Source organism: Nyctereutes procyonoides, unplaced genomic scaffold (assembly GCF_905146905.1).
Source record: "Nyctereutes procyonoides isolate TBG_1078 unplaced genomic scaffold, NYPRO_anot_genome, whole genome shotgun sequence".
NCBI lineage: Eukaryota > Metazoa > Chordata > Mammalia > Carnivora > Canidae > Nyctereutes > Nyctereutes procyonoides.
Window position 1 is genome coordinate 18,591,951 of NW_026575133.1, and position 27,827 is coordinate 18,619,777.

Sequence of the window (27,827 nt, forward strand, 5' to 3'; positions counted from 1 at the left end):
AGAAAAATATAGAAAACCTCTGTAATTAGTTTAGAATAGTGATTTTAGTATGTCAGAAATTGCTTGTAACTTTCAGATTCCCAAAACTAAATCTCAGAAATTCTGATTTATAAGGTTAGGAGATGATGTCAGGAAATATGTAAAAGTACCCCAAGTAATTTTGGAATAGGTGATGATTTAGAAATTAATTCAGTTGCTCAGTATATTAATTCTAAATATTTTTACTTTTTGGTAAGGTGGAAGACGTGGTAAGATTGTTGGAAGTGCTTTGTTCCATTTGGTTAATTTCAGTAAATATTTATTGAGTATGCAATCACTGTTTAAGTAATTGAACATTTAGCTCATGTTTTAAATTGTAGCCTCCTTTCAATTTATTCAAAGTAATGATTGTTCAATTTGTGGTTAAGACAAGTAGATTTCTTTTCCATTTTTTAATTGGATTAAGACATGTAAAATCTGATTTGTTTTGAGAGGCTCTGTGGAGTAGTATATGGAAGTAACTCACTATCTGGGGCTAAAAGAGGAAGTTACCATTCAGTAGCTAACTTAAGGCAGTGTTTTGATCTTTCTGCGGATCAGGTTTCAATTTGAAAAATAGAGATAGAATACCTCTCTTATAAAATTGTTATTAGAGAAGAATATAAAATCTTCTGCACCAGTGCCCAGTACATAGCACTTAATCAGTGTTATCATTTTTAAAAATAATTCTTATGCTATTTCCATTACATCTTTGATGAATCTTATTTTATTTCTCCTTTGTCACTCTAAACAGTAAACAAGTTTATTTTGATAATTATATTTTTATAAGTACAGTTATAATAATTAAGCAAATATAATATATATTTTTAAATTCAAAAGATCCTTTTTTTTTTCCTAATTTGTTATTGTTGTTTACATTTTAGCTGGAACAATATCTGGGGAGGAGACTCCTATAGTTTCCAAGACTAATATAAAGGAATACAGAGATAGTTTTTCCTATGAAAAATTTAACTTTAGAAGCAATCCTAACATTACATTCTATGTGTACGTCAGCAACTTTTCCTGGCCTATTAAAATACAGGTAAGTGTTAATAGTACTTAACATAATGACCATTTATTTTTTTTTTCACAAAAACAATGCTGTTTTTGTTTGAAGTAAAGATATGGATAAGATTTCTGTTTTGAAAAACATGAAACGCGTGACCCTTGATTGAAAGGGTACATTGAATGTCTATGATGAATATCTTTATTTTTTTGACTGTTGGAGATCTGTTGGTTTAATGTTAATTACACTTTTCTTTTTGGGTAACAATGGAGTACCTGCTGGGGCAGTATTATTTTGCTTAGTTTATACTCTGGCTGAGAACACTAGGAGAACAGAATCCAAGTTCAGGTTTATCTATGTGGTCACCAAGTTTAAGACCCAGCACAGATAGAAGATAGGTCAAAAGTAAATGGCTTTCTCCTTTAAATTAGCACAAAGGGAGGGCTTTGGCTTGATAAAAGTATAGGTGAGAGTTTGAGACCTGGTGCCCAGGAAGGGAGTGGGAAGCTGTCTTATTTCTTGGCACTGGGCTTTGCACTAGACCGCAGATCTGCTCAATCTCTATCCAGGCTTTTGACGCCTCTCACAGTTATGAAAGCCATGAAAAAATGGGCTCAGCTATTCTCAGGAGCTTGGAAGGATGACACAACTGGATTCTGGGTTCAAAATACCACAACTACCACCGGATTCAGGCAGCATGTCTCTCTCTCTCTCCTTTATTTTTCCTTTTTTTTTGGGGGGGGCAAAATCTCACCGAGAGGGATGCCCTTGCTACTTTAACACTTCCTTTTCCTGTGGCTCAGCAGTGATAACTGTCACTCACTCATGCAGCCAGTAGATCCTGTCCTTCCTTCAGGTTATGAAACTTGATTGCCTTCTATTTCTAGTTCAGTGGTTCTCAAAGTGTGATTAAGATTAGGGTATTAAGATGCTTATCCCAGATTACTAGGTAGACTCAACCTAACTACTTGAGTCCTTAAAGTAACGTTTGATGGCTGAAGTTAGGATTAGAGAGAGATATACCTACTGAAGAATACGGAGATAGAAGCAATCTTGCTAGTTTTGAATATAGGAGAAAAGGGATCTAGAAGCTGGAAAAGTGGAGGAAACAGATTCTTCTTTAGAGCCTCTAAAAGAAACACAGCCCTGCCAGTACATCGATTTTAGTCCATTGAAACATGTCAGACTTCTCACAATAGAAATATAAAAATAAGTAAGTCAGATTTCTAACGTACAGAACCATAATAGTAAATGTGTATTGTTATTTAAGCCACTAAGTTCATGGTAATTTAATGCCACAGCAATGCAAAATGAATAAATCTGGTGTCTTAGTCCATTGGACTGCCATAACAAAGTAACACTGGATAGCTTATAAAAAACAAATTTTTTGGTCACCATTCTAGAGTCTGGAAAATCCAAGATCAAGGCACCAGCATAGTCAGGTATCCTCTTTCTCATTCATAAAATAGCACCTTATCACTGTATCCTCACATGGTCCTGGAGGAGAGTGAGCTCTGTGGGATCTCTTTTATAGGAACATTTATTGCTTTCATGAGGAATCCACCCTTGTGACCTATTCATCTTCCAGAGGTTTGCCTTAGCACCATTGCCTTTAAGAGTTAGAATTTCAACATATAAATTTGTGGGGAGAGGAATAAACATCCAGATCATATGATCTATTTTGGTAAATATTCCTTGGACATTTGTAAAAAAAAGAAGTGCATATTGTTGTCATTGAGTGGAGTGTTCTACAAATGTGAATTATGTCAAGTTGGTTGATGGTTTTGTCAAGTCTTCTAATGTTTTTATTGATATTCTGTCAATTTGAGAAATGAGTGTTCAAAATCCAAGACTGTAATTGTGGATTAGTTTATTTGTTCCTGCAGTTCTGTCAATTTTTACTTCATGTATTTTAAAACTCTCTTACTTAGATGCACAAGTGTTTAGCATTTTTATGTCTTCTTGATGAATTGATGACTCTATCATTAGTAAATCACTTTCTGTATTTCTGGTAATATTCTTTGCTCTAAATTCATTTTTCCAGATATTATTATAGCTACTCCAGCTTACTACTCCTTATAGCCAGAATGCAATATAATTTTTTTTATGTTTCAAGTTTTTACGTAAATTCTACTTAGCAATATATAGTATACTAGTTTCAGAAGTAGAATTTAAGGATTTATCACTTACGTATAACACCCAGTGCTCACCAAAACTGGTGCCGTCCTTAATCTCCATCACCCATTTAGCCCATCACCCTGCTCAGTTCCCCTCTGTCAATCCTCAGTTTGTTCTTTATATTTAAGAATCTCTTTATGGTTTGCCTCCTTCATTTTGTTTTTTTCTTTTCCCAATGACAATCTGTTTCTTAAATTCCACATATAAGTAAAATCATATGGTATTTGTCTTTCTCTGGCATATTTTGCTTAGACTAATCCACTCTAGTTCCATCCACATCATTGCAAATGGCAAGATCTCATTCTTTTTTTAAGGCTTAGTAATACTCCACTGCGTATAGTATACCACATATTCTTTATCCATTTACCAGTTGATGGACATTTGGGCTCTTTCTGTATTTTATCTATTGTTGATAATGCTGCTATAAACATTGGGAAGCATGTGCCCCTTTGAATCAATATTTTTGTATCCTTTGGATATACACCTAGTAGTGCAATGGCTGGGCATAGGGTCGTTTTATTTTTAACTCTTGGAGAAGCATCCAGACTGTTTTCCAGAGTGGTTGCCCCACTTTGCATTCTCTCAACAGTGTAAGAAGGTTCTCCTTTCTCCTCATCCTGGCCAACATCTGTTGTTTCCTGTGTTGTTAATTGTAGCCATTCTGAGAGGTGTGAGGTGATATCTCATTGTAGTTTTGTTTTGTATTTCCCTGGTGATAAGTGATATTGAGCATCTTTTCATGTGTCTTCTTTGGAAAAATATCTATTCATGTCTTCTGCCCATTTCTTAACTGGATTATTGGGTTTCTGAATGTTGAGTTTGATAAGTTCTTTATAGATTTTGGATACTAACCCTTTATCAGGTAGGTCCTTTGGAAATATCTACTCCCATGCAGTAGGTTGCTTTTCAGTTTTGTTAATTGTTTCCTTTGCTGTGCAGAAGCTTTTTATCTTGATGAAGTCCCACTAGTTTATTTTTGCTTTAGTTTCCCTTGCCTCCAGAGACGTATCTAGTAAGAAGTTGCTATGGCCAATGTCAAAAAGAGGTTACTGCCTGGTGTTCTCCTCTAGGATTTTTTTTTTTTTTATAAATTAATTTTTATTGGTGTTCAATTTACCAACATACAGAATAACACCCAGTGCTCATCCCGTCAAGTGTACCCCTCAGTGCCCGTCACCCATTCACCCCCACCCCCCATCCTCCTCCCCCTCCACCACCCCCAGTTCATTTCCCAGAGTTAGGAGTCTCTATGTTCTGTCTCCCTTTCTGATATTTCTCACACATTTCTTCTCCCTTCCCTTATATTCCCTTTCGCTATTATTCATATTCCCCAAATGAATGAGAACATACACTGTTTGTCCTTCTCCGGTTACTGTGGCCAAGTTAAAAAAGGGTGTTGCCTGAGTTCTTCTCTGGGATTTTGATGGAATCTTGTCTCACATTTAGATCTTTCATCTATTTTGAGTTTATCTTTGTGTATGGTGCAAGAGAGTGGTCCAGTTTCATTCTTCTGCATGTGGATGTCCAATTTTCCCAGCACCATTTATTGAAGAGACTGTCTTTCTTCTAGTGGATCGTCTTTCCTCCTTTATCGTATATTAGTTGAGCATAAAGTTCAGGGTCCACTTCTGGGTTCTCTGTTCTGTTCCATTGATCTATATGTCTGTTTTTGTGCCAGTACCACACTGTCTTGATGAACACAGCTTTGTAGTACAACCTGAAATCTGGCATTGTGATGCCCCCAGATATGGTTTTCTTTTTTTAAAATTCCCCTGGCTGTTTGGGGTCTTTTCTGATTCCACACAAATCTTAAAATAATTTGTTCTAAGTCTCTGAAGAAAGTCCATGGTATTTTGATAGGGATTGCATTATACGTGTAAATTGCCCTGGGTAACATTGACATTTTCACAATATTAATTCTGCCAATCCATGAGCATGGAATATTTTTCCAACTCTTTGTGTCTTCCTCAATTTCTTTCAGAAGTGTTCTGTAGTTTTTAGGGTATATTTTGAGAACCATTTGAATGGTAAATGGTTCTCCAACCTTTTATTTTCAGGTTGTAGGTGTCCTTCTGTCTAAAATGAGTCTCTTGTAGACAGCAAATAGATGGGTCCTGTTTTTTTATCCAGTCTGAAACTCTGCGCCTTTTGATGGGGTCATTAAGCCCATTCACGTTCAGAGTTACTTGAACTTCTTCTTAAAGGGGAGTTTTAAGAGTCCCCCTTAAAATTTCTTGCCGAGCTGGTTTGGAGGTCACATATTCTTTCAGTTCCTGCCTGTCTTGGAAGCTCTTTATCTCTCCTTCCATTTTGAATGAGAGCCTTGCTGGATAAAGTATTCTTGGTTGCATGTTCTTCTCATTTAGGACCCTGAATATATCCTGCCAGCCCTTTCTGGCCTGCCACGTCTCTGTGGAGAGGTCTGCTGTTACCCTAATATTCCTCCCCATGAAAGTCAGGGACTTCTTGTCTCTTGCTGCTTTAAGGATCTTCTCTTTATCTTTGGAATTTGCAAGCTTCACTATTAGATGTCGAGGTGTTGAACGGTTTTTATTGATTTTAGGGGGGGATCTCTCTATTTCCTGGATCCGAATGCCTGTTTCCCTTCCCAGATTGGGAAAGTTTTCAGCTAGGATTTGTTCAAATACATATTCTGGCCCTCTGTCCCTTTCGGCGCCCTCGGGAACCCCAATTAAACGTAGGTTTTTCTTCCTTAGAGTGTCATTTATTTGCCTTAATCTGTCTTCATGGTTCTTTAATTGTTTATCTCTTTTTTCCTCAGTTTCCCTCTTTGCCATTAACTTGTCTTCTATGTCACTCACTCGTTCTTCCACCTCGTTAACCCTCGCCGTTAGGACTTCTAGTTTGGATTGCATCTCATTCAATTGATTTTTAATTTCTGCCTGATTGGATCTAAATTCTGCAGTCATGAAGTCTCGTGAGGCCTTAATGCTTTTTTCTAGAGCCACCAGTAGCTGTAGAATAGTGCTTCTGAATTGGCTTTCTGACATTGAAGTGTAATCCAGATTTTGTAACTCTGTGGGAGAGAGGGCTGTTTCTGATTCTTTCTTTTGAAGTGAGGTTTTCCTTCTAGTCATTTAGCTCAGTGCAGAGTGGCCAAAAACAAGTTGTATTGGAACACGGGGGAGTATCACTGGTCCGTCTAGCTGGTCTTCTGGGGGAGGGGCCTGTTGCGCTGATTCTCAGGTGTTAGCACTTGGGGGAGCTGCTCTGCCCCTGCCTGCTGCAGGGCTCAGCGGGGGTTGTTTACCCCGTGAGGTCTCAGTAGGAACAGTTGCAGTTGCTATGGCAACTCTGGAAGCCTGGATTCAGCCTCCGCAGGAACTACGGGGCTCGGGGCTCGGGGCTCTCGGCTCTCCGTCCGCAGGGCCTGGAGGCTCCGGGGCGGGGCCGCTGATCTGCTCAGCTCGGGGCAGGAGCGTCCTTGCTGTCCTGGGCCCTCCCGGCTTCTGCCTGTCCCGGGGGGAGGCCGGATCCTGGGCTGTGTCCCGGCGCCCTGTGCTCCGGGGCCTGTGTTGTTGGATTTGCGCTCCCGCCCCGCAGCTCCCTCCCTGGAGCCGCTCCCGAGCCCCTCCGAACTGCTCCGGTGCGTGCTGCAGCCCTTAGGGAGCTCGGAGCACTCTCCTGCACTCGCAGGTGTCTGTTAGTGTCCCAGGGAGCCTGAGGGCATCCCCGCCCTCCTGGGTCCTGCTCCAACTCCCTGCGAGCCCCTTTCCGCCCGCCAGGGAAGGTTGGTGCAGCTCCTGCTCCTCCGGGACGGGGACGGGGCTCTCCTGTCCTGGGGACACTCGCCCCGGCCTCAGCCCGGCTCCTCGCGGGGCCCCTCCCCCTCGGAGGCCTTTTGTTCCTTTATTTCTTTTTCCCCGTCTTCCTACCTTGATAGAAGCGCGGACTCTTCTCACTGTAGCATTCCAGCTGGTCTCTCTTTACATCTCAGGCCGAATTCGTAGATTTTCAGGATGGTTTGAAGGTTATCTAGGTAATTTGGTGGGGACAGGTGATTTGGGGACCCTGCTCTTCCGCCATCTTGCCCCTCCCCTCTCTCCTCTAGGATTTTGATGGGTTTCTGTTTCACGTTTAGGTCTTTCATACATTTTGAATTTATTTTTTTGTGTTGTGTGAGAAGGTGGTCCAGTTTCATTCTTCTGCATGGTGCTGTCCAGTTTCCCCAGCACCATTTGTTGAAGACCGTCTTTTTTCCATTGGATTTTCTTTCCTGCTTTGTCAAAGACTAGTTGACCATTTAGTTGTGGGTTCATTTCTGGATTTTTCTGTTCTGTTCCATTGATCTAAGTGTCTGTTTTTGTGTCAGTACCATACTGTCACGATCACTACAGCTTTGTGGTCTAGCTTGAAGACTGGAATTGTGATGCTTCCAGCTTTGCTTTTCTTTTTCAAGATTGCTTTGGCTATTTGGAGTCTTTTGTGGTTCCATACAGATTTTAAGATTGTTTGTGGTAGCTGTGTGAAAAATGCTATTGGTATTTTGAAGGGATTGCATTAAATGTGTAGATTGCTTTGGGAGGTATAGACATTTTAACAGTATCTGTTCTTCCAATCCATGAGCATGGAAGGTTTTTCCATTCCTTTGTGTCCTCTTCAACGTCTTTCATAAGTGTTCCATAGTGTTCAGAGTACAGATCTTTTATCTTTTTGGTTAGGTTTATCCCTAGGTATCTTATAGTTTTTATGGTGCAGTGATAAATGAGATCGATTGCTTCATTTTTCTTCTTCTTCCTGGTGTATAGAAATACCACAGATTTCTGTGTGCTCATGTTGTAACCTGCAACTTTACTGAATTTGTGTATCAGTTTTAGCAATTTTTTGGTGGAGTCTTTCAGGTTTTCTCTATATAGTATTATGTCGTCTGTAAATAGTGAAAGTTTGACCTCTTCCTTGCCAATTTGGATGCCTTTTATTTCTTTGTTGTCTTATTGCTGAGGCTAGGACTTACAGTACTGTGTTAAGTAACAATGATGAGACTGGACAATAACCTGTCTTGTTCCTGAATATAGAGCAAAAGCTCTCAGATGTTCTCTATTGAGGATGTTAGCTGTAGGTCTGTTGTATATGTCCTCTATGATGTTGAGATATGTTCCATCTATCACTGCTCTGTGGAGGGTTTTTATCAAGAATTGGCACTCTACTTTGCCAAGTATTTTCTTTGCATCTATTGAGAGGATCAAATGGTTTTTATCCTTTCTTTATTAATGTGTATCACATTGATTTATTTATAGACATTGAACCATGCTTGCAGCTAGGAATAAATCCTACTTAATTGTGGTGAAAGATTCTTTTAATGTACTGTTGGATTTGTTTTGCTAGTATTTTGTTGAGAATTTTTGCATCCATGTTCATCAGAGATGTTGGCCTATAATTCTCCTTTTTAGTTGGGTCTTTGTTTTTGGAACGCAGGTAGTGGTCACTTCATAGAATGAATTTGGAAGTTTTCCTTCCATTTCTATTTTTGGAGCAGTTTAAGAATAGGTATTAACTCTTTTTTGAAATGTTTCGTAGAATCCCCTTGGGAAACCATCTGGCCCTGGACTTTTGTTTGTTGGGAGATTTTTGATTATTGATTCAATTTCCTTGCTGATTATCTGTTCAAATTTTCTATTCTTCCTGCTTCAGTTTTGGTAGTTTATATTTCTCTAGGAATTTATGCATCTCTTCCAGATTGCCTGATTTGCTGGCATATAATTTTTCATAATATTCTCTTACAATTTTTTATATTTCTATGGTGTTGATTGTGATCTTTCCTCTCTCATTCATGATTTTATTTATTTGGGCCCTTTCCCTTTTCATTTCTTTTTGAAATGTCTGGCAAAGGTTTATCAATTTTAGTAATTCTTTCAAAGAACTAGTTCCTAGTTTCATTGATCTATTCTACTGTTTTTGTATTGTTTGTTTTTGATCTAATGTTTATTATTTCCTTTCTTCTTTTGGCTTTAGGCTTCATTTTCTGTTTCTTTTTTAGCTCCTTTAGGTGTAAGGTTAGGTTGTGTATTTGAGATTTTTCTTACTTCTTGAGGTTGGCTTGTATTGCTATATTCTTCCCTGTTAAGACTGCTTTTGACTGTCATGTTTTCATTTCTATTTGTTTCCATGCATGTCTTTAAATTTCTTCTTTAATTTCCTGGTTAACCAGTTCATTGTTTAATGGGTTGTTCTTTAAGCTCCATGTATTTGTGTATTTGTGGTCTTTCCAAATTTTTCTTGTGATTGACTTCAAATTTCATAGCATTGTGTCAGAAAATATGCATGGTATGATTTCAGTCTTCTATTTGTTAAGGCCTGATTTGTGACCTAGTATATAATGTATTCTGGAGAATTTCCATGTGTACTCAAAAAGAACATGTACTCTGCTACTTTAGGATGAAATGCTCTGAATATATCTGTTAAGTCCATCTGGTCTAGTGCATCATTCAAAGCCCTTATTTCCTTGTTGATTTTCTGCTTAAATGGTATGTCCATTGCTATAAATGGGCTATTAAAGTTCCCTACTATTATTGTATTATGATCAGTGAATTTTTTTAATGTTTGTTATTAGTTGACTTATATATTTGGGTGCTCCCAAGTGGGGGCATAAATATTTATAATTGTTAGATTCTCTTCTTGGATAGACCCCTTTATTTCTTGTTACAGTTTATTTTAAGATGTAGTTTGTCTGAGATCAGTGTGGCTACTTTGGCTTTCTTTTGATGTCCTTTAACATGATAAATGGTTCTCAATCCTCTCACTTTCATTCTGCAGATGTCTTCAAGTTTAAGATGAGTCTCTAACTGCAGGCAGCACAGAGGTGTGTCTTTTTTTTTTTTTATCCCTTATGATATCCTATGTCTTTGGATTGGACATTTAGACAGTGGAGCATTCAGAGTGGTCATTGATAGATATGAATTTAGTGCCATCATATTACCTGTTAAGTCATTGTTTCTGGAGATTTTCTGTTTCTTTCTAATCTTTTTTGATTTTGGTCTTTCTTTCCCAAAGAGTCTCCTTTAATATTTCTTGCAGGGCTGGTTTAGTGACCATGAACTTTGTCAATTTTTGTTTGTCTGGGAAACTCTATCTTTTTTTCTAATCTGAATGACAGCTTTGCTGGATAAAGTATTCTTGGTTGCATTTTTTCCCCATTCAGCACGTTGCATATATCATGCCATTTTTGTATGGCCTGCCAAGTTTCTGTGGATAGATCTGTTGCTAACTTAATTTGTCTTTCCTTGTAAGTGAGGGATTTCTTTTCCCTTGCTGCTTTTGGAATTTTTTCCTCATCTGTATTTTGCAAATTTTACTATGATATGTCTTGATGTTGGCCTGCTTTTGATGCGTTTGATGGGCGTTGTGTATGTCTGCTGAATTTGCATCTGTTTTTCCCCCCCAGATTAGGGATATTTTTAGCTATAATTTGCTGAAATAAACCTTCTGCCCCCTTTTCCCTTTCTTCTTCTGCGATTCCTTTTTTTTTAATTGTGCCTTTAACAAAATCATTTAATGTCTAAACAAATTCAATATCTAAACACGTCTTTGTCGATTAAAATAGGGAAAAGGGAAAGAATATCAAAACACAGGCCAAGAAACAATCACAAAACATACTACTTTTAAACTTAAAAAAAAAAAAAACTACCAAGATAAGAATGTTATTATACTTTATGGAGTCTCTGAGTTCCCTAAGTCTACATTCATGATCCAGTATTTTTCTTTCCTTCTTTTTTTCGGCTTCATTATTTTCCATTTTTGTTTCCTATATCACTTATCTGTTCCTCTGTTACTTCCATTCTTGTGATCATTATGTGCAGTTGTTTTTGAATCTCGGTTACAACATTTTTTAAATTTAAGCTTGCCTAGTCTTTAGATCTTTTATCTCTGTGGTAAGAGACTCGTTGGTATCTTCCATGCATTTCTCAAGCCCAGCTACCATCATTCTGATTGTTGTTTTAAATTCTGAATCAGGCATTACACTTAAAACTGTTCAGTTACATCTCTGACCATGACCTTTTTTTGTTCTTTCTTTTGGGATGAATTCCTCCATCTTGGCATTTGTCTAGGTCTCTTTCTTCTTTTGTTGTTAGGAAAGGCTGTTATGTTTCCTGGTCCTGAGAATAATCGCTTTATTAAGAAGAGGTCATGTAATATCCAGGACCTAGTGCTTCAGGAAGTCTTACTGGTGTATTCAGTGTGTACTCTGCTGCTGTGTTATGGCTGATTTTTCTCTCAGATCAGTCTTTGGTTTCTCCTTCCCTTCAGTGGAGAGTGTTTGGACCTTGTCCAGTGTGTGGCAAGTTTTAACTAGGTGTGCTCTGGTCTGCTTGTTAAAAGGAGCCTGATTCTGTTTCATCTAGATCTGAAGCTTTGTAGCACTCTCTGGTCAGTAGATTTTGTGCATGTGGGAGTTTTTGTGGGTCTTCTGGGGGAGGGGTCTGCTGTTCTGGCTCTCAGGTGTGCTTGTCCGAGTACAGAGCTACCTGTAGAGTGCAGGGTGGTCAGGTTGCTATAAGCATCTAAAACCTCCACTGGGGATGTTGTGCTGCTCACTGAAGTCCCTCTGTGCTGTTGCTGACAGGCTTCTCCCTCAGCTCTAGAGAGGAGAGTTCATGCTTGCCCTGTCCAGGAAGCCTTCACAGAAGAATAACAGTCTCCTCTCATGTGTCCTAGGTGTCCTTCAGATCTATGCCTTCCCCTGTCTGTGTCCCAGCTCTCTGCTCACCTGGCAGTGCCATGCACTTGTGTTTTATCTGAGGCATGCTAGCTGATTTTCAAAACTCCAAAGCTTAGGGACCTGGCATGGTGCAGATGCATGCTGATTCTCTGGGAGAGAGTCTCACTGTGCTGGGTCTCAAAAGGACAGTTGGACAAATGTATAGGAGCTAGGAGTTTAGAGTAAAGATCAGCAAAAAGCTGCAACATTGTTAGCTGCCCTCAGCAGGTGTCTCTGACCCTGTGCTAATGAACAGGCCAGGGTAATGGTGCTTTCTGTCTCTTTTGTTTCCTGAGAGGCAGTGCCACCTCCCCCCCTCCCGCCCCCAAATATACTCCAAGGAGGGGAACTGACTCTCCCAGTCTAACCTAGGCTATCCTCAGACCATGTTGTCTGCCCCTGGGTCTCTGCCCTCTTTCTCCACAGGGGCACCACTACAGCCCCTAGGCTCAACACCATCCACAGTAAGGACTGCTACAACTTCAGTCTTTGAGTCTACTGGTTATAAAAACTCATGATAATCAGCCCCTCTCATTTTTCCAGGCAGTGGTTTTGGAAAAGTATTTTTCCACACAATATCCTGTGTGCTGCTCCCTCCTCCTCTTTCTCCTCTCTCTGTGATCAATGCTCCCTCCCTTCCACTGCAGCCCCCATACCTTTTCCCCCAATCGTGTCTGCACCTCCTACCTGTACAACGTGGCCTCTTTTCTCCCTATATTTTTGCAGTGTGTTCTTTCAGCCCTCAGATAAATTTCTTGGGTATTCAGATGATTTGATATTTATCTGGTTGTGTTCTAGGCATGAGGCAAGGGTAGGGTCCCCCTATTACTCCACCATATGATCCCTCTCTAGAAAGCTCTAGAATGCTGTATTATTTTTCATCCTTTTAATCTATTTTTCCTTTTATATTTAAAATGGGTTTCTTTTAGTCAGCATGTAGTTTGTCCAATCTTAAACCATGTACATGTGATATACATATATTTATATCTTTGGGTTTAAATCTATTTGTTTATTTATTTATTTATTTTTGCTCTTATTTCCTTCTTCTTTTTTTGTCTTTTTTATTGGATATTTTTTATGATTTCATTTTATCCTCTCTGTTGGTTTATTAGATACAATTCCTGTTGTGTTATTTTAAACATTGTTTTACAGTTTATCATATTCCTCTTAAACTTTTCATTGTCTACGTTCAGTAATATTACAGCACACATTTTTTTAACTATATTAAGCTTAAGACAATATACTTTCATTTTCATCCTCTGGGCATTGTGCTATTGTTGAATATGTTTTACTGCTTCTTATATTATAAAATACACACTATACTGTTACTATTTTTTTAAAAAAATTTTTTTTAAATTTTTATTTATTTATGATAGAGAGAGAGAGAGAGAGAGAGAGAGAGAGAGAGGCAGAGACACAGGCAGAGGGAGAAGCAGGCTCCATGCACCGGAAGCCCGATGTGGGATTCGATCCCGGGTCTCCAGGATCGCGCCCTGGGCCAAAGGCAGGTGCCAAACCGCTGCGCCACCCAGGGATCCCTACTGTTACTATTTTTGATACAATCAATTGTATTTAGATATATTAAAGGTAATACACAATCTTCGATTTACCTACATATTTACTCTTTTTAGTATTCATCTTTCATTTGTCCTTTTTGTAGATTCAGATTTCTATCTAGTATCATTTTCTTACCTTATGAGGGACTTAGGCATTTAACACTCTAGTGTAGATCTGCTGGCAATGAAGTATATCAGTCTGTATTCTGAAAACATCTTTAATTTAGTTTCTAGGAGGTTGAAGAATTCTAAATTGTAGCTTTTTTCTTTCTTTTTTTTAAAGGTGTTTCTCCACAGTCTTTTGGTTTGCAGTGCTCCTAGTGAGCGATCTGCTTTTAACCTTATTCTTTGTATGTAATGGGTCTTCTTCCTCTTTCTACAGTTTAAAATTTTTCATTTTTTCACAACTTTTGATTATGGTGTACATAGGTTTGGTTTTTTTCCTGTTTCTTGTGCATGGATTTTACTGAGCTTCATACATTTATAAAATTATAGTTTTTACCAGATTTAGAAAATTTATTTCTCAAAATTTTCCCCCATTCCTTTCTTCTCCTTTAGGAATTGCAATTGTACATATATCAGACTGGCTGAAATTGTTCCTTGGCTCACTAATGCTATGTTTATATTTTTTATACACTCTTTTATTTTTATTTTTGTGTTTCATGTTAGATAGTTTCTTTTCCTGTATCCTTAAATTCATTAATCTTTTTTCTATAGGGTCCAATTTGATATTATTATTATTATTATTATTATTATTATTATTATTATTTAAAGATTTTACTTATTTATTCATGAACGACAGAGACGTAGGTAGAGGGAGAAGCGGGATCCCTGTGGGGAGTCCAGTGCAGAACTTGATCCCAGGACCCCATGATCATGACCAGAGCGAAAGGCAGACACTCAACCACTGAACTACCCTGGCGTCCCTCGTGTCCAATTTGGTATTAATCATATCCAGTGTTTATTTCATCTCAGATATTATATTTTTTATCTCTAGAATTTTGATAAGCTTTTTTTTTAGAAAATATCTATATTTTCTGCCTTAATATATGAAATACAATTATTATAACTCTTCTATAAATTGTCTACAGATTCTATCATATGTATTTTTTCTGAGTTTCTTTTTTCTTCTTTTATTTTGCAGCTCCTTATGGGTCATATTTTTATTAGATACCAAACATTTTGAATTTTATTTTTTTCGGTACAATTTTGATAAATAAGTTTTTCTTTGTTCTGGGATAGTTAATTTTCTTGAAAAAGAATTGATCTTTCCAAGGCTTATTTTTGTCTTTTGTTAGGCAAGAACAAAGCAGCATTTAGTCTGGGGTTAATCTTTTTATTACTGAGTTACTGTTCTTCTGGGTGCTGTACACTATGATGCATGACTTACAGTTTTCTACTCTGACTCTTGGGACCATGAAATATTTCCAACTCTATGTGAGTTTTGATAATTTTTTCTCTGCTCCTTTCAATTGGCTTTTCCCCTAGCCTTGGATAGTTTCTTTATCAGTAGCCAGTATTTACCTGAAGACTCAAGGGGACCCTCAGCAAATCTCTGAGCAATCTGGGAAGTCCTCTCTTCAGTATACTGTTCTATAAAGTCTAGCCACCTTGGCCTCTATAGATTGTCAGTTTCATCTCCTCAACTCTAGAAAATTTCTGGGATACATATGTTTTCCCTCTCCTTTTGATAGATAACAGCCTCAAAAATCACAATAATTTCTGACATTTAAATGCTCACTCCATCTTTAAAGCCCCCCTCATTTGTCCTACATTGCTTGATACCCAGTTTCTGAAAACAGCCGTTTCATATATTTTATCTGTTTTACTCATTATTTTGACAGGATGATAAATTCATTTCCTCCACTTTGGGAGGAAGAAGATATCCTACAAAATCATTAGATTTTGAATCTGGGAGGAAGAAGATATCCTACAAAATCATTAGATTTTGAATCTAAATAGTAAATTGAATAAATAATAAATAAATGATAAACCTAGCCATAGGTTTGCTCACTAAATGAGGGAACCACATATATAGTTATTATGTATGTGGTTTTATGTTTTTACTAGTAATATGTTTTATTTAGTAGCTTAGATTTAAGCTTTTGAGTAATTTGTGGGTAAATGGTAGTCAGATTGTAGACATGTCTATGTATTTTAGATTTCATAAGCATATGCTGTTGTAGATTCTAAACTGCAAGTTTTTAGAAAATTAACAGTCCATAGATAAAATTGTTCATAAATATTTGCAGACTACACTCTATGGAAGCAGTTATTTTGAAAAGTGATTGAAATAAAAAAATTCAAAAAACCTAATTCCTATTGAAAAATTTCCATCTGACCATGAGATATCAAGAAACATCCAAAAAAATCACTGTTTTCTTTTCACAAAAATTTTTTTCATGATATTTCTAACAAGCAAACATACTGTTTTTGAGATAAGTTAACACTTAACTTTTATCACTTTTACTTAATTTATTTTAATATTTGTTTCAGTAGAGTTGCTACACAGGGAGAGAACATTATAAATATAGTTGAAAGAAAGTGCTTCAGGTTACTTTAACCTTTCTTTTTGTAATTTAATTCTTTGTATTCTTACATGCTATAGCATAAAAGATGTATGAATAAATTAATATTTAATTATTTTTTGTTTGCATAACAAAATTCCTTTTTATCATATGCCCTTTTGGTAAGCCAGCCATTTCACGTAGATTTTGTGTGAATTAATATCAATGGTATTTTTTTTCTTTAAAGATTTATTTATTTATTCATTCAGAGAGAGCGAAGAGAGAGGCAGAGACACAGGCAGAGGGAGAAGCAGGCTCCATGCAGGAAGCCCGATGTGGGACTCAATCTTGGGTCTCCAGGATCACACCCCTGGCCACAGGCAGCGCTAAACCGCTGCGCCACCGGGGCTGCCCAATATCAATGGTATTTTTTCATAATTTTATGTGGTACCTAAGTTTTTCCATCACAATTCTTTTGAGCACTTTCAGTTGTAGTATTTCCATATATATTTGAATAGATTGAACAGATTAATTTAAAAGGTATTTGAATAAGGAGAGGTTTTTACTGACATACAGGAAAGTAGAAAAATGCTTCCTTTAGCTTCATCCAGGTTGGGTCTAATCTTGTTATTAATAGGATGAAACTTACTATCATGATAATAGAACTTTGTACATTTCTACAAATAATGAAAAAAATAAAAAGAAATATTAATGATTGTTGCTTACTTGGTATCTTCTCTATTTTGTCAAAGACTAATATAAAGTAGTACTTCTTACAGAAATGGCAGATATTGAATATTTTTATAAAATTCTGGCTACACTTTCAAGCAGTTAATAAGTTAAAGTCATATGCAAGAAATTTTGCTAGTATATAAATCAGAATACAAAATAGTCTCTACCTTCATGTAGCTCATAAAATATATTAATAAATATAATAAAATAAAAATTAATAAATAATAAAATAAATTAGTAAACATTCTTTGTTGTAAATAAATCCAACTTTAAATTAGATAGGCTTAGAAAACAGAGGCATCCAGAAGAAATGCCTTTGGGTACTTCAGGAACCCAATTACACCTCCTCTGACCCCTTCCCTAAAATTGTATCCCTTTAACTTCCATTCATGTAAAAACTCTCAACAAAGTAGGTTTAGAGGGAATATACCTCAACTTAATAAAGGCCATGTATAAAAAACCCACAGCTAACATCATTCTTAATGGGGAAAAACTGAGAGCTTTCCTCCTAAGTTCAAGAACAAGACAAGAATGTTCACTTTCATCATTTTTATTCAACATAGTACTGTACGTCCTAGCCACAGCAATCAGACAAGAACGACAAAAAATAAAAGGCATCCAAATTGGCAAAGAAGAAGTAAAACTTTAACTATTTGCAGATGGCTTGATACTGTATAAAACTCCATCCCTTTACATTCTTTATACTGTGCTATATAAATAATTACTGAATTGACTTAGTTTCACAATGTATTGTGTGACTGTATTGTATTTTATTTTAGTTGCATTTAATAGCTTCCAAACTTAGCAGTCCAAGAGAGAAAAAGGAAAAGACTCTCTTAGTGTCTTTATACAGAGGCTCAGGGGCATATTTTGTTTAGGTCATAAAATGCTCTGAGCCATTTGCTGTCACTGATACGGATGGGAAGGGTATTTATGACTTGGAAAGTTCTAGATTATATGTCTATCTCTGTGATTGTAACAGAGGTGATACTGAAGCAGGAAAGGTTCTTGGAAAAAGTTATACTAGAGTAAGATTTTGAAGGATGACTAAGAGGTCAGAAAAGGGACATGATACATGAAAAGGAATTCTGGACATGAAGAATAGGTTTTCAAAGTTATGAATAAATGATTTTCATCAGGGAGGAAACTGATTTTTAATGGTGAGAAAACAGGTTGTATGATAGAGAAGCATAGGGTGTTCATGTGGGATTATATAAGTGTGGCTGAAAATAAAGAGGAAATGTGGCCAGAACATTTTCTTGGAACAAAATGTAAAGTATTTACAGAGTTAATAAATGTGCATTTAAAAATTTTTGTATTCTTTTATTTTTATTTTATTTTATTTTTTTAAATTTTTATTTATTTATGATAGTCACACAGAGAGAGAGAGAGAGAGGCAGAGACACAGGCAGAGGGAGAAGCAGGCTCCATGCACCAGGAGCCTGATGTGGGATTTGATCCCGGGTCTCCAGGATCGCGCCCTGGGCCAAGGGCAGGCACCAAACCGCTGCGCCACCCAGGGATCCCAATTTTGTATTCTTTTAAAAGATTTATTTATTAGAGAGAGAGAGAAGGAAAGAGAGAGAGAACCTCAAGCAGATTCTACACTAAGTGTAGTCACCACCTTGACCTCATGACCTGAGCTGAAACCCTGAAACCAAGTCGGATGGTTAACCAACTGAGCCACCCAAGTGCCCTTGAAATGTGCATTTTAGAAAGAAAATTCTGACAATCACGTGGCTGAAGGGTTGGACTAGAGAGAATTTTCTGAAAATTAAATTTAGGTTGTGTTTATTCTTTAAAATTTGACATTTAAAAAAGGAATTTTGTGTATTCTGAATTGACAGCCAAAATAATAAGACTATCATCCTCAAGATCAATATTGACATATCCCTAAAGAGGATGTTCCTACTTAAGAAATTTCCCATTATTTTGCACACAGTTTGATAGATATGTATAAATAATCAAAAGCATTTCAAAATGCCCATGCAAAAAGGGGAAATTTTTTTCTAGGAGTATATCTGAGTTAAAATGTCTAGTTTTCAAAAGAGAAAAACCAAGAAATGGACTCTTAACTATATGGAACAAACTGATGGTTACCAGAGAGGAAGGTGGGGTGGGGGTGGGGGGATGGATGAAATAGGGGATGAAGTTAAGGAGGGCACTTTTTGTGATGAGCACCAGGTATTGTTTGGAAATCTTGAATCATTAAATTCTATACCTGAATCAATATTGCACTATAATATTAACTGGAATTTAAATGAAAAATTTTTAAAAATAAAAAATAATAGTCTCTATTTCTTTACTTTATTCAAGTCAATAAATGTTAATTGTATGCCTAGGATGGTGAGGCACTCTACTATGTATTAGGAGGAAATATATAATTGCTATCCACATTGTCAATTTATGTTTTACAATTTATTTCTCACTCTATCACAATCTGATTTCTACCTATATTGCTCCTTTGGAGCTACTAAGGCATAAGTCATAGATAATTTACAGACACTAACTTCTCAGTTTCTTGCTTCAGTTTTAATTGGCCTATTAACAGCATTATTAGGTCCTGTTTTTAAAACACTTCTTCTCTTGATTTCCATGCCACCATGTTCTCCTACTTTTCTTTCCAACATTCTAATCAAGTTTTATTTACTAAATAAAAGTATTTCCTTTTGTTATCACTTGGATTCCTATGTTTCTTGGGTCTACATTTATTTATTTTTTTTAATATATATTTTTTTTATTTATGATAGTCACAGAGAGAGAAAGAGAGAGAGGCAGAGACATAGGCAGAGGGAGAAGCAGGCTCCATGCACCGGGAGCCCGATGTGGGATTCAATCCCGGGTCTCCAGGATCGCGCCCCGGGCCAAAGGCAGGCGCTAAACCGCTGCGCCACCCAGGGATCCAGGTCTACATTTATTTATTCTGTCCTTAGACAACAAACTTCCTGTTTCGGTTTCATTTACTCTGTGGCTTCAGTGGTCACTTATATGCAGATTATTTATAAATCAATATTACCAGGCATTGGGTATAAGTTCCAGTATATCTCATACATCTTCTCATTCATTGCTGCATGTCTCAGACACACACACCTTTTGCTTTTACCACAGATTTGGGTTTTGACTGTTGGGTTTTGTCTATTCTTCAGTGAACAGGCACATAACTCACATTCAACTAATTGCACTGTCAAGTATTCCATTTTTTTCTTTTAAGTGTCTGATTAATCCTTTTTTTTTTTTTTTTTTTCAAGCACCTACTGCCAAACTAGTTTAGATCAACATCCTTCTCAGGCTACTGTAATAGCACCTGACTGTTTCTCTTGTCCTGAGTATTGCTTTCCTTCAATCATTTCTTCACATTGTAAACAGTATTATATTTCTAATATTCAAATTGAATCAGTTTACACCAATTTCTTAAAACCTTCAAATGCATCTCATAACCCCATGATCAAGCTCAAAATTCTTAAAATGGCTTATATGGTGCTACAAAATATAGTCCTGTCCATGTGGTTAACCACATTTCTTATCACATTTTCCTCTGAGCTCCACAATTTAGTAATACTGCACTTCTTCAGTGCTTGAAAGTATTATGTTTTTTCTCTCCTCTGGGTTCTAATATATGCTCTTTTTTTGTACTCTTCTCCTTTTCACTTAGTTTTTACTTTTCTTTCTGAGCTTGTTCTATTCATTTATTCTTATGCTTCTGAGTCTGCAGGTATACTACAGTTCATCTGATTTAGGTTTAGTTCCATTGGATGGCTCTGATTCAAGCTGCAGGCCAGCCAGGATTAGTTCAGGTTTGGGTATGTGTGTTCATTCTGGCACCCAGATGAAGAGGTAGTGGGTACCTATGAAATGGTTTAATAGTGGATCACAAAAGAGAAGACAAACAGTGCAAAAACATTTATATATATATATATATATATATATATATATATATATATATATATATAAATTTATTTATTCATGAGAGACACAGAGAAGCAGAGACATAGGCAGATGGAGAAGCAGAAATCTTGGAGGAAAACCCTGTGTGGGACTCAATCCTGGGACTCCAGAAACACACCCTGAGCTGAAGGCAGACGCTCAGCCGCTGAGCCATCCAGGCGTCCCAGTGCAAAAACATTTAAGTCTCCATCCATATACTACATTGGCCAAAGCAAGTAAGCTGGCCACACCCAACGTACACAGGTAGGAAAATATATTCCACTCAAAGGAATAGGGAGTACATATTTGCTAAATACTAATCGAAGCCATTACACTTACTGTAGCCTATTTTTATCAAATATTTAACAAAGGATTCTTCAGCAGTCCTTTCATTTAAACTAGAATGTTGAAGATTATGAAGTTTCTGGTACACTATCACCTTTATTCTGATTTTGGGAATGCCATTATGAAAGTCTCTTATCAAATCGAAATTTTGGGAACATCTGTTCTTCTGTATTTCATATAATAGTATTTGATTATAATGGTGACCACTGTCAAAAGAGGTGTATTGCAGTGATTTAGAATGCATTGTATGGTATATAAAGTAATTCTTGGAATATTTTTTCCACACAGAAGTTTCTCTTATTAGTAAGCCATATAACAGGATATTATTTCTTTGTTGTTTGTCTATTATTTAGCATATCCATTCAGCTTCCTTGTGATTGCTTTTTACATGATATATCTTTTTTCTTCTTATTATTTTTTCAACTTGTATTTTTCAATCTAGATTGTGTCTCATGTGCATTGCAGGTAGTTGGAGTCTGGGTTTGTTTTTATTTTTGTTTTGTAAATCCAGTGTCACAATCTCTGCCTTTCAATTGGATTTTTAGTCCACTGATATTTAAGGTTCTGATATAGTTGAATTTATGTCTACCATTTCATTTACTGTTTCTTGTATGTCTCCTATCATTTTTGTTCCTCTATTTCTCCTTTACTGCTCTCTTTTGGATTAAGTCAATATTTTCTAGTGCAGCATTTTAATTCACTTAACTGTTTTTCAGTAAGTTTTTTATTTTCAAGTGGTTGCTTTAGGGCTTACGATTTATATGTTAACTTACCAGAATCTACTGCAGATTTAAACTAAATTCCAGTGAGGTATAGAAATTTTACTATTAGCTCTATTCTATATTCCCTCCTTTTGTGCTGTAATTATTAAATATATAATTTATATATGTTACAAATCCAATATACTGTTATAATTACTGCTTTGTATAACTTTATGTATGTTAAAAAGCTGAGAAATGAAAGGAAAAGAAATGTATGTTTATAGAGTGTCTTATAAAAACCTTCCTATTTGTCATTCTGGTTCTCTTCATTTGTTTTTGTAGATTCGAGTTATGATCTAATTTTTTTTTTACTCCAATATACATTTTCTCCTATTTGCTTTTATTGTGAAATAAATTACATTTCTATATGTTATAAGCCTAACATTATTGTTATATACATAGTTTTATACAATTGTTTTTCAAATCATTTAAGAGAAAAAAGAAGAAATATTCATCTATGCTTTATTTTATATATTCCTACTTACACAATTACCTTTACTGGTACTTTTTGTCCTTCATTTGAATTACCATCTGGGGTCAATTTCTTTCAGCTTGAAGAAATTATTTTGGTATTTCTTATAAGGTGAGTCTGATAGCAACACATTATTTAAGTTTTCATGTATCTGTCTATTTTGCCTTTGTAAAAAAAATAGTTGACTAGATATAAGATTCTTGGTTGACAATATTTTTAAGTATTCTGAACATGACATCCCACTGCCTTCTGGCCTCCATTGTTTTGGATATGAAGTCAGATATTAACCTCATTGAGATCCCTTGCATATTCTAACTCGTTTTTCTCTTGCTGCTTTCAAGATTTTTGTCTTTGTCTTTCAAAACTTTACTATATTTCTTGTTTAGTTTCTCCTTGTGTTTATCCCATATGGAGTTTATTGAACTTCTTGGATATATAGATTAATGTATTTAATCAAATTAGGGAAGTTTCGGGCATTATTCCTCATTTTTTTTTTCCTGCTACTTTCTCTCTTCTTGTAATCTTATCGTACTTGTGTTGGCATACTTAATAATATTGCACATTTTTGTGAGGTTCTGTTCATTTTCCTTCATTTTTTTTCTCTTTGTACCTAGGACTGCATAGTATCTCTTGAACTACATTTGGTAACTCGTTTTTTTTTTTAAGGGCAAATCTGTTGAGCTTTGGTAGTGAAATTTTCATTTTAATTACTTTACGTTTAACTTCAGAATTTCCATTTGATGCTTTTAAAAATAATTTCTATTGATTATAGTCTTTATTTCATGAAAAATTGTTATTGCATCTTTTTTTTATTTACTCCTTTCAGCAGTTTTCCTTTAGCTATTTGAATATATTTGTAATAGCTTCTTTGACATTTTTGTTAAATCCAATATCTGAGCCCTCTCACAGATTTTGTCACTTGTTTTTTATTCTGCGGATGGGTTACACTTTTCTGTTTCCTTGCATGTTTTGTATTTTATTGTTGTTTTTGTTAAAAACTATATAATTTAGGATATTTATTATGTCAACTTTGGTTACTATTTTCCCTTGTTGTTTGCTTGTTTATTTGACTTGGCTGGACTATTTTAATGAAGTCTATCTATTCTGCAGTGGGAATCCTGCGACCTTATTCTCCAAAGGTATTGCCTTGGCATGGGTGCAGTCACCATGAGATAACTGTGGTTTTTACATTGTTCTCTTTGAGCGTCTTACTCCCTGACCTCCCTACAAGCTCTCTGCTACATTTGGTATGTAGCAAATAAACATTTGGACTCACAATTAGCTGTGAGTCTGCACTAGTTTGCCACTAATTTGCCACTGATTGATGTGTTGTGTTCAACAGTGTCCAAGAGCATTAATTGTTCCACATTTCTGATCCTATTAAATTTAAGCCTGAGGGATCCCTGGGTGGCGCAGCGGTTTAGCGCCTGCCTTTGGCCCAGGGCGCGATCCTGGAGACCCGGGATCGAATCCCACGTCGGGCTCCCGATGCATGGAGCCTGCTTCTCCCTCTGCCTGTGTCTCTGCCTCTCTCTCTCTCACTGTGTGCCTATCATAAATAAATAAAAATTAAAAAAAAATTAAGCCTGAGTAGTTTTAGGGCTAGTTGTTATTTCTCATCAACCCCAGGTAGGCTTTCATTATCTCTTTTTCTCTTGTTCTCTCTGATGAACTAGCTAGCCTATTTTGTAATATGCTGCCCTGAATGAAAAGAACCTGAAAAAAGAAAAAAAAAAAGAAATATTAGCAAGTTAGGAATAGAGGGGAATTTCTTCAACTTGATAAAGAGAACTTTTTAAGAGTATATGTCTATACATTGTCAATGAACATGTGGAAATTGAAATTAAAATCACAATAGTATTTATAGTTGCTCTAAAGAAAATGAAATTAAATATACATTTAATGAAACATGTATAAGATCTGCATGAAATTATATATACATTTAATAAAACATATACAGGTTCTGAAAATTATAAAACGATGATGAAAGATATCTAGGAAGATCTAAACAAATGGAGAGACATACTGTATTTATGGATTGGAAGACTCCTCATAATAACTACACCAGTTCTTTCCAAACTGTTCTATAGGTGTAATGCAATTCCTATCAATATCCCAGGAAATTATTTTGTAGATATTGGCAAACTTATTCTAAAATTTATATGGAAAGGAACAAACCATAGAATAGCTAATACAATTTGACAAAGATACAAATTATAAGAATTACTCTTTCTTATATTGTCTTACTACATAAGTGCAGCAATCGAGACAGTATAGGATTGGTGGATGAACAGACATATAGTTCAGTAGAATGGAATAAAGAACCTAGAAATAGATCCACAACAATATATTCGACTGATTTTTTACAAAGGGGCAAGAGTATCTCAATGAAAAGGATAGTTTTCTCAGCAAATGGTACTGGAACAATTGGACACATATATAGGCCAAAAATGAACCAGAACCTAAACTTTATACCTTGTACAAATATCAACTCTAAATGAATCATATACTAAAATGTAAATTTAAAGCTATAAAAATTCTAGAAAAGAAAAAGAGAGAAAAATCTTCAGAATGTAGGGCTGAGCAAATAGTTTTTAAACTTGGCACCAAAGGCCTGATTTATTAAAGGAAGATTTGATTAATTGGAGTTCATCAGTATTATAAACTTGCCTTTCAAGGGCCCATATTGAATTAAAATACAAGCTATACAAATACAAGTGTATAGCTTGTATTTTATAAGTCATATTTCCAAGAAAAGACTAGTATGTAGAATATATGAAGAACTCTCAATACTCAGAAACCAAATATACTGATTAGAAAATTGGCCAAGACTTTGAAGCAAATGATATAAAATTGCTAAGAGGAGTTCAAAATTAAGAGGAGTTCAAAATCATTGACTGTCAGGGAAATGACAATTAAAACCACAATTAAATATCACTACACTTAATCAGATGAGTGAAATAAAAAATGGTGATGTACTAAAAACACTCAAGGATATGGAGAAACTAGATCACTCATACATTTCTTACAGCATTATAAGATGGTAGAACTACTCAGGAAGATAATGCATTAGTTTCTTATAAAACTACATATAAAATTATCATACTATTGTACTCTTGGCTGTTGTACTCTTGGCCGTTTATCCCACAAAAGTGAAAACTTGTGTTTACACACCTGTTCACACATGTTCACAGCACCTTTATTTGTAATAGCCAAAGACTGCAATCCTCTTTTAGCAGTGGAATAGTCAAGCAAACTGTGGTACTTACATACCATGTAATAATTCTCAGCAATAAAAAGGAATAAACTATTGACTCATGTAATATTTTGGGTGAATCTTTTAGAAATTATACTGAGTGAAAAAAAGCTGGTCTCAGTGAGCAACATATTGTATGATACCATTTAGTTAATATTTCTAAATAATGTAATTTTAGAACTGGAGAACAAGTTAATGATGCCTAGGAGTAGGAACCCTGGTGGGTAAGGTGAAGCAGGGATAGGAGAGAGGTAGATGTGAATTTTACATGGCGTCACCAGGAATCCTTGTTAGTGTTGGAGCTATTCAGTATTTTCACTGGTGCTGGATGTATGAACCTACACATGAGATATAATTGTGTAGAACTTAATACACACATAAATACGTACAGTATAATTAGGGAAATATGGGTAAGATAAATGTTAATCTCTGGAGTGTTATACCATAGTTATGCAAAATACTATTTTTAGGGTAAACTGGATAAAGTAAGGTATGTGAGTTTTAAGTGGAAGGGTTTTCTTTATATCACTTGTTACAAAAGCATGTGAATATATGATTATGTTGATAAAATTTTCAATTAAAAATTATCCTGCATGAAGTGGTAAAAGCCATTATCTGTAAATGGTCAAGGAGTTGATGTTTCAAAAAGGGCAAACTGAAACAAATGTAAACATCTATTAGGATTTTGGTTCACTTTTCTATGAATAAGAGTTAATGGTATTTTACACCACAATTTGCTATACCTTTTTGCCATGTGTATATATGAGCTGAACATAGTTCCATAGCCAGAGAAAGGTCTCAGTTACAAATGCATTTACCTGATATGAAGATTCTATCATTCACTACAATGTAAATTCTGAGAAGTTATGGGCAATGCTCAAATAGCAGCATAGTGCTAGGAGATGAAATTTGGCTCACAAATCCAATATTCTTCCTGCCAAGGAGAAGAGTCATTGGCAGATGCTCTAAGCTTTTAATTGTGTCTCCTTAAATGCTGTATCCTATAAATAAGATCACAGCAGATAGCCTCAAATTATTTCATTCCCTGATTTGATCAGAGTGATCAGTCCTTTTTTATTTTTCGGAAAAGTAGAAGAATCTTCATGGAAGAAACTAGGATCCACTGTATCTGCTATTTTTGATACACAATATCAAGTAAAGGATCAAAAGTTCCCAATTATTAGAAGAAATGGGAATAAGAGATCAAATCCAAAAGGAAAAAGAAAAGACTACAGAAAAAGATCCCAATGGTAAAGAAGATTTTATTAAAAATATCTGTACTTAATATCTTCAGGAAAAGGGTTAACAAAAATAACTTTTTAAAAGAAATATAATTTTTAATAATAAGAATCAAATGGAAAAAAGAATTTGAAATAAAATTAAAATCATCAGAATTAGTTTCTCCATATATGGGTTTCACAGATTAGAGCAGAGGAAGAGAAATATTAGAATATAGTTGTGATAGATCGCATTATTGTCCAAGATTCTTCACCTTTTTGGTAATTACGCCTTTTTTATTTTGTGTGATTTTACAGTTTCTTGTATTGAAGTTGTAGAGTATATTTCTCATCTTTGGCTTTGGGTTTGGACAATTGTCCTGCTTTTGTTAGTTAAGAGACTGAAGTAAGGTATGTGAGTTTTAAGCCTAAAACTTAAGAGAGCTTGCATGTTTCTACTTGCCCCCCTCCCATCTCTGTGAGAAGTTCATGGTTAGACCAGCCTATTTGTCTCTGTGCTGACAGGTGAATTCTCAACAGAAATCATTACCCAGGAGAAAATGAGCTACCTCTTAATGTGCCAAAGTAAAATATCTGCCGGGTATAAACAACAAAAATATCTTCCACTTCAAGGTCAATAAAGATATTTTCAGTCAATATTTGAAGGGACAATATATTGGCACCAAAGAAGTAGAGGACCTTAAGCGAAAGAAAAATGATCTCAGATATAAACATATAAAGATGATAGTGAAGAATAACTGAATAGGGAAACTTAAGTAAATATTGACTATAAAAAGTAGCTCAAGGTGCCTGAGTGGCTTAGTTGGTTAAGTGATGACCCACTCTTGGTTTCAGCTCACGTCAGAAAGTTTGTCTGCTTTTAATGACAAACAAGAGTTTTTCAGTTAAATAATATTAATTGTAGCTAACATTAAACACTTACTATACATTTTGTATAACATGTATTATCTTTTTGAGTAGTGAAACTACTCTAAGATAGTGTATTAGTCAGAATTGTAAGATGGTCCACAAGATTCCCATTGCCTAATGTCCACACCCTTTATATACCTTCCCTTAAATATGAAAATGATAGAAATTTTCATGATTAGAAAATTGACTTCTAGACTCCTTGACTAGAA

General features: G+C 35.7%; 1 protein-coding gene across 2 annotated transcripts in view; it reads left to right on the plus strand.

Annotated features, from left to right (window-relative positions):
- ATRNL1 (attractin like 1) overlaps positions 1-27,827 on the plus strand; it is a 777,593-nt gene that overhangs the window by 300,903 nt on the left and 448,863 nt on the right. For both annotated transcript variants that reach the window (XM_055300426.1, XM_055300427.1), the window contains exon 24: positions 903-1,060. In XM_055300426.1, coding sequence (XP_055156401.1) covers positions 903-1,060 — 158 coding nt within the window. The remainder of the gene's footprint in view (positions 1-902; positions 1,061-27,827) is intronic.